The 8,017-nt window shown below is 46.4% G+C and overlaps 1 protein-coding gene across 1 annotated transcript in view; it reads left to right on the plus strand.

Annotated features, from left to right (window-relative positions):
* Nucleotides 1-1,059: 1,059 nt before the first annotated feature.
* The window catches only part of LOC308169793 (cGMP-inhibited 3',5'-cyclic phosphodiesterase 3A-like), a gene marked incomplete at both ends in the record, with an annotated part of 130,385 nt that continues 123,427 nt past the window's right edge, over nt 1,060-8,017 (plus strand). The window contains one exon of the mRNA XM_080544540.1: nt 1,060-1,992. Coding sequence (XP_080400666.1) covers nt 1,060-1,992 — 933 coding nt within the window. The remainder of the gene's footprint in view (nt 1,993-8,017) is intronic.

An 8,017-nucleotide genomic window follows, 5' to 3' on the forward strand; every position in this document is an offset into this window, starting at 1 on the left:
CAGGTACAGTATAACCGTCAGCACAATCGACATACAGGCAACACAACATAACCCAACAGGGTGGGGTGGCCTACATAGTGTCTGTCACATTATTCAAAAGTATTTTTTTTTCTGATTACCATCCGAGTCAGATAGCAGCGACAGATTATAACGGTGCAGGCTGAGTTATTTGTTATTCATAATTTGGGGGGTTTGCTCTGCGCTGCACACCCTGCTCCCTATGTGGACTGTGAAGTCTGTCGGGGGTGTGAATGAGCCGAGGTCCAACACTCACACACTCACACACTCACACACTCACACGCTCACACACACACACACACACACACACACACTCACACACTCACACACTCACACACTCACACACTCACACACACTCACGCACGGGTAGTTTCATAGCTGCTGATGTGATGATGACTAACACTCTGGATCTCCCCTCTTTCACAAATCACAAGGAATAACGGGACTCGATGCGCATCACGGCCATTTGAATCGGTTCATCCTCGGAAGACAACGCGGAGTCTCTTTCAATTGAGAGGTCTTTGGAAAGGTTCCTGCTTTGGAAAGGTTACTGAAGGAAACACAAGGAGAAGGGGCTGAAGCGGGACCACCAAAGTCCGAGAGACAGCGCGCCACAGAAGGGGGGCACCGCGGGACGTGAGACTGATGTGAAGGAAGCAGCGATGGCCTAGATCTGGAGTCGGTCTGTCACTCTGGCTCACTGCATACTGTTTCGGAGGCATTTCCTTCTTTCATCAGTGCACATGAAGGAAAACGCAGATAACGATCTGTGAAGACTTGAAGGTCCCCGTGCGTATTGCGTAACATCTGCGTAAACGGAGTGTCATTTCGTGTGCACGAAATATGCACCATTCATTTTTGTTTGCTCTATTTGTTTAAGTTACACTATTATGATAATAATATGTGCGTAAAGGGGTTCGGTTCTTCTGTCAACAACTCTCAGCATCGTTAATAACCCATGCCCTGTCCCATGACATGACCCGCTCGTCTGGAGGTAGAGACCTCCTCTTATGCATGACTTCCATATCAGCCGTGTGAGTGATGGCGATGCCAGTCGAGCCTGACAGTGGCAGCGGTGTGCGGAGCGGCGCTCATGAGAAAAGCTCCAGGGCTTCACCCTCCGATCGGAACGGCTACGTGAAGACATGTGTCCTCCCGCTGCGGCGCGACCAGGGCTGTGAGTCGTGGGTGACGAAAGTCTGGAGTTCCCAAAGACTCCGGTGCGCGGTGTGTGTGGGGTCGCTCTCGGTCTTTCTCGCTCTGGTGGTCAAATGTGCAGACTGGAAAAGTAGTGAACTCAGCAGCAGCGCGGACAGCAGCGGACTCTCCGGGTCTCCTGTTCACTTCGCGTCAGGCTGCGCAGGGGAGCTGTTGCAAACTTGGTGGTGGCATCTGATCTCGCCTATATTGACCCTCGTGTGTGCCTTCTTTTGGGTGGGCTTGTACGTGATCCGGTGTGGAGTCCTTATCCAAACCGCCCTTGTTCTCCTAACGCTGTGCCACCTGGGCGAGGCAGCGCTGTGGTCTCTCTTTGGGACGGAGGGACAGACGGAGGGACAGCTGTTCTCCTTCACGTCAGCGGCCGTGGTCGTGGTCTCTCTCGCCTGCCTGGCCCCCCTCATGGTAGCGCGGCTGCAGCATCGAGGCATCTCTGTGGTCGTCTGCATCAGCCTGGTCCGGACCGTCTCCCTCATCTCCCTGCACAGAGTCCGGGCCACTTGGAGACCGTACGTGGCATACCTGCTCGGAGTGCTGGGCATCCTACTGGCGAGGTATGCTGACAAGCTCCTTCCGAGCCCAGGGCCACACAGGGAGGGCTGTACTCCCGTGACCGGAGCCAGGGAAGGAGAGATCCCTGTGTTTAAAAGGCGAAGGAGGTCCAGTCCTGTGATCTCCTCAGACATCATGGCACACAGTCAGTCCAACAGCAAGTCACACCGGAGGACCTCGCTGCCATGCATTCAGAGGGATCAGGTAAGGACTGTTTATTTGTCTCGTATAGGACTCTGCGTGTCCAGTTTGGACTTCTGACCAGTTCCATGGCTTGATTTTGTGCATTTTGGGGGTCTCGTGGTGGACGGTGGAGTAGGATAGTCATATGTTGTTGTTGCTGTTGTTGTTTTTTTTGTTTGTTTGTCTGTCTTTTAAAGTTTGGAGTAGGCTATGTAACAACTATATTATTATTATTATGATTTGATTATGAATGGCAAATTCTGATTCAACCACATGATACTATTGTAGTAACAGGAGAAATAGTAACAATATAACAATGCAATAACAATAACAATAATAATACTAATACTAATACAGTTATTATTGTATTATTATGTTAAATCATAATACAATAATGATAATAGACTCAATATTATTATTTTATTTTTTTACTGCAATAATAATAATGTAATACTTGAGGAAGAATACATCTTATTATCAAGGTTTGTTTTTATGATAATTGAGACTTGGATGAAACATTTCTGTTTGCTGTTTTTAGAAGCTTGTATCTATGGCTCTGAGACTGATATCTGCACTGACATTATTATGAAGTGACCCACAATATCCATGCAGCTACAACAGCACACATAACACTGTATGCTATCCCCCTATGGATCTCTTCAGACTTTGCTTTTGGAAAATTGATTATAAATCTATACATAGACATCTCTGGTATTTCTAGCATTTTTACTTTTTATCTGAAGAATGTATATGATAAATATGCAGTCTGAAGCAATGATGCATGTCCTTTATTGTTATTGTACATTTCAATTTAATTTTTTTCCCAGCAGTGTATTTCTCTTTCAAATATCACATGCAGTGAAGTGGTGGTTTTGTGTCGTGATTTTTTTTAAAATATATTTTTAAATTGAAGATCTCTCTCTCTCTCTTTATAATTTGATATATCAATTTAGTTTTGAGGATGGTGTCTTCAATTGTTGATAAGCTAGGGGTATGGCATGGATGTCATTGCTTAGTAGCTCACTGATCTCCTAAGTGTTTTGACAGCACCTATAAGTTATTTCAAACAGAATTTCGGATATGCAAATAATTCTCATTTACTACCACATAATATGTGAAGTTGAGGTTTGTATTCATCCCCTCTCTCTCTATCTCTGGGCCTATGTCTTGTCACTTGCATCTCAGCCTTTTCCCCTTTTAAATAGCAAGCTGTCCCAAAACCTCAGGAATTCCCCAGTTGCTTTGGTCCTTAATGTCCTGACTGATACATACACATACCTGTGTTCAGCTACAGGGGTCAAAGGGGCTTAACTCACTCAACTTAACGCCAGGTTCCTGGATTTACGGCTGCCTCCCTATGGAAAATCAATGACTACGCTGAGCATTTCAATGGAAAACAGATTTTCTGTCTGATCAAAGGGGGTCATTGTGACCCCCACTGCAGCTATGAGGTTAGGGACATGTGAGGCAGCAGTGTCGGGTATAGCCACTTGAAAGATACCCTCTGCTCTCAAGGTTGGTTAGCGATGGAGTTAGCTTGTTTGTTTTTCTTTGTGGTACAGTCCGACTTTTTTCTCCTTTTTTTCCCCTCCCTCTCTCTCTTCCCCCTCAGCAGAAGCTGTGATGCTCGAAAATGAAAAATCGACGTCCACTTTATGTGCTCATTTGAGCTGCCTGGCTGGGCAGGTAATGATGAGTGTGTCTTGCTGCGGGAGTGTTTCATGCGTCATGTTAATGTTAAAACAGACAGAGTTTATCAGAGGAGGGAACGTTGTGAGGGATGCTTTGTTTTTAAATGAGGAACGACGAGGCAGAAAATTGATGTAGATGATTCTGGTTTACATTTTACAGGATCTCTCCCAGCTAACATCTGCCTGCAGATGACTGATTTTTAATCATTCACAGACTATTGTTTTCAAAAGAGTCCCTGTCCAAAAAAAGCACATAAGAAAACAAAAAACAACTCTCGTCTTAATATTTCTGCTTCACAAAGAGAAGCTTCCTTATACTCTAGACTGGTGCTAGTTGACTTCTTGGGCTGAAGTGGTATGAAAAATGATATCTGTTATTTTTAGAGGTTGGTTTCTTTTTCTCCCTTTTCCTTACAATTGTGCCGCCTCACTTTCAGCTGGAGTAATGGCACTGCCTGCAATATTCACTGGGAAGAAGCAGAATATCATGCCTTTGAACCCACAGTTTGACTACGCACGCAGGACCTCAAATGTGACAAAGTGATTTGAGAGCTTTCTGCAGTGATGATCTTATACAGGCGTTTTTTAGTCCGTCAGTTTCTGGAATGCAAAAGTTGGGATCGTGTGAGTCGAGTTACTAAAACAGGCAATAAATTAATTTTCCACATCCCCATTTATTTGAAACGAGTCTCGGGAACAGCTTCCACTAGGGCTTTCTTTCACACATGATTTATTCACTTGTATCTGCTAGAAACAACCTATAGCGATGACGACAACACGAGATGAAACTCTGTCAAGCAGAAAACTTGTGAAATATTGAAGTGGTGACGATTAAAATGTTGATAACATCTCAGATGCTCCACTCCCTCACCTGCTCCCAAGCTAGGGCCCTCTAGTGAGACCAGCGCTGAACTACAGGCTGTGGGATTATGGACAACACCTTTCTATTCTACTGTACACTATATTACAATAACAACATAAAGCGTTTGTTCCATATAAAGAATATACACACATCTTCTGTCACTTTGAATTAAACGCAGACAACAAGGAAGCTATTCGACCCTGGCCTGCGCTCTCCCATGGTGCTAGTGAAATAGCTGAACAATGCTAACAGCGTGCTTGTAATTGAGACACAGATGGCACGCATATGCTCCCGCGAACCCTGTCTTGTCTGTGTGGTCCTGATGGGTAAACAAGCCCAGGCTTGACCCATAGGAGTCATCACCTCCTTCACACTGGCCCTGGCCTTTCTAACGAGGGTCAAACACGCCAGGGAAGGTTCCGCAGCGCCTCGGTCGCATGCTGAGGCCATGGGCGGAGATGCTGCGTGCCTGACTGGATGACTGACTGACTGTGACGACAGTCTGACTGAATGAATGACTGACTGACTTTTGTTTAAAACAGAGGTGATAGTATGCGTATTAGGTTTCCCCCCTGACTGAGAACAAGATCCCATTTGCAATAACAACCTGAGGAAGTCATTGTGTGATTTGCAATTTTTGCCCTTTTAGGACCGGTGTCACAGACAAGGCTTTAAAGCCTAATCCTAGACTGAAAAACATCTTCAATGGAGATTTTACATTGGAAGTGTGATTTAGTCTAAGGACTAGGCTTAAGCCCTATCTATGAAAGCGGAACTTGGTGTGTCTTGCAAAGCAAGAACAACGTTCATATGGGGTATACAAAGGAATAACTGCACTCACAGACTCAACTCTAATGAGTGTTTATATCAGTGCCATGCTATTAGGAATCATGTAAAGGAGTGTCCATCGTCGGATGGAAGGACTAGCCGATATTGTCCGCATGTAGCTTTGCCTTTCCCCCCCCAGACCTCTCCCACAGTCCTAAGTGTCTTATATAAAGCCCTTCAGATTGATGCTCACTGTATAAAAACAGTTTATTTAAAAAATAAATAGAGCAAAGAGGAATCCTTCTGTCTCTTCCCCTTCCGAGCCTGTCTAAAGCCCTGATGACCCCCCCCCTGCCCAGCGAGCCTGTCTAAAGCCCTGACGACCCCCCCCCCCCTGCCCAGCAGAGCCACGCTCATGGCACGGTTCTTCAGTCGAAAATAAGTTTTAAAAATGTGATAAACAGACATTTTCCCCCCATTTATGATCATCACAGTTAGGCTGCCAGCATCTATTAGCGCTGTAAAGTAGCAGCGTTTTCACCATGCTAGGTCGGCCTCCCCGACGCCGGCGTAATAAAGGAAAGTCATTACCAGCTGATCTAATGGGAAGCCTTCATGTCTCGCTGGGATATCCTTGGTTCTGTGTGCTAATGGTTAGTGACATTCCTTTAGCCTTCTGTATTCCAGCCCTGGATGACTGAGCTGGGGGGTGGAGGGGGGGTGGGGGAAGGGGGGTGGTGGGTGGAGGCGGGGGGTGGGGTTCTCGGGGGGTGTGGACTTTGGATCACTTTTTCACAGCTTGTAAGGAAATGTGATTTCCCAGACGGTCCTGCTCCTAACATCAGCCTGGTCACATGGTTTCGCCCCTTCCTTAGTGTCCCAAGACATTCACCCCAGACATTCAGACATTCAGGAAAAAGCGATATTCCACATTTCCCAATAATCCATGGTTTCAATGGAGTGTGTTTGGTTTCCACTCGAGTGGCATGTTTCCACTCAAGTTAATTGAGACAGGTTTGTTTTAACTGGAACTCTTGACAAGAAGCCGATTGGGCCCTGCGGTTTGTGGGAGGCGTCAACAGCGCATGGAGCTCAGTGCTGATTGGACATCCGTCTGGATCCTTCACTTGATTGACAGGGCCGCTGACCATGACGGCCACCAGAGGCCATAGTGACTCCGCCCACCACCTCACTCCGAGCCCTGCACTCTGTCCTCCCACTGACACCAACACAAATATTATCTCAACCAGTAGAGGAAATTCTTTCTTAACTTGGATGATAAAAATATTCTTGAAATCTATGATAATGACTTCCTGTAGAGAGATCCAAACGCAATTATCGGTGCCGTCTTATGAAATGTTTCCAGTTGCTCTCTGTGTGTGCAACTATTCTGTTAGTAATTGAATAGAATTTCTGTCTGGAGTGACCTGTGATAGTGACCTGTGATAGCATCATTTGCTTGTGATTATTCACCATCGGTCTCCCCCATAGAGGTTGTTTTTATTTAATTGCAAAGCATCCTGGGATGATGATGATGTTTGTTTTGGAATGACTCAGTATGGCCCATGGTTTTGGGGACAGAGTCGTTCACAACCTATGGGCATCTGGAAAGGAAGCCGATATCAATGTGAGGGGTCGTCGTGATTCGCGATTGGCCGATACACTACACACGCTCTCTATCTCCATCCAGCTAAAGTGTACAGTAGTTGGAGGAGGGGAGCGGAGGGGGGGTGGGGTGGGGATGGGGAATAGGGCCGAGGGGGGTGGGGGTGGAGGAGCGGTGGAGGGATTGAAAGTAGGTCATTCGAGGTTTTGTTTAGTAGCCAGGGAAAACAGCAGGCCCAGTCTTACCCCCTAAATGGTGGGAGAGATGTGCGTTTGAGCGCAGGGCTGTGGCGGGGCCGGGCTGGAGTGTGCTTTTCCTCTGGGTTTGTATGCGCTGCCTCTGCCCAGTTGGCAACCAAACATGGAGCCACATTAGACTTCGTCTCTCGTCTACAGGCAACGTAAACATGAAATACTTTGCCTGCGCTCTGCTGTCACACCAGCGAGACGGGTCCAAGGTGTTGTGGTGGTTAACTCCAAACGCTTGGCCGGCGTAGTCCTGCCGATGACACACACACACACACACACACACACACACAGGGCAAGTCTCTCCGACATTTCTATGATGTATCTCATAACTCCGTTGAGACCTAGCTTTCCTAGTTTGGGAAGCCTGGGGAAATCCTTTGCAGCAAGTTGCTACGCAGGGGTGGAAACCTGTGGAACGAGCGACTCCTTTGCAACGCATCAAATACCTTGCTTGGACGGGGCTCCAAAACAACCGATTTCAGTTTTTCCTTCAGGTTTTCTTCCATTTTGTTCAATGTTGCAAGCTAGCGCAACTCATAGTAGTCCGACCTTTTACATCTTACATTTTAGACATTTAGCAGACGCCTTTATCCAAAGCGACTTACAACAAGTACATTTGGCTAAGTATGTGAATCATTTATCCATCAGTCATCATCAGAAACAGTAATCTATGGTAGGGCCAGGGGCCATTGACAGTCATAATGGTTTGAAAAGACGATGCACATAAAAACAAGCAACCGTTCTTGGAATATAACACCCAATGAAATTGTGAGCACGTTCTCCCATCGCTCCGTCCAGCTCAATCCAAGCCAGATCAGCCGATCTAAAATTCTCCAGACCTCCAAAGGAGGCAAGAGAACTACGTGATTTG

This window comes from Nansenia antarctica, assembly GCF_963989245.1.
Source record: "Nansenia antarctica genome assembly, chromosome: 14".
NCBI classification, from domain to species: domain Eukaryota; kingdom Metazoa; phylum Chordata; class Actinopteri; order Argentiniformes; family Microstomatidae; genus Nansenia; species Nansenia antarctica.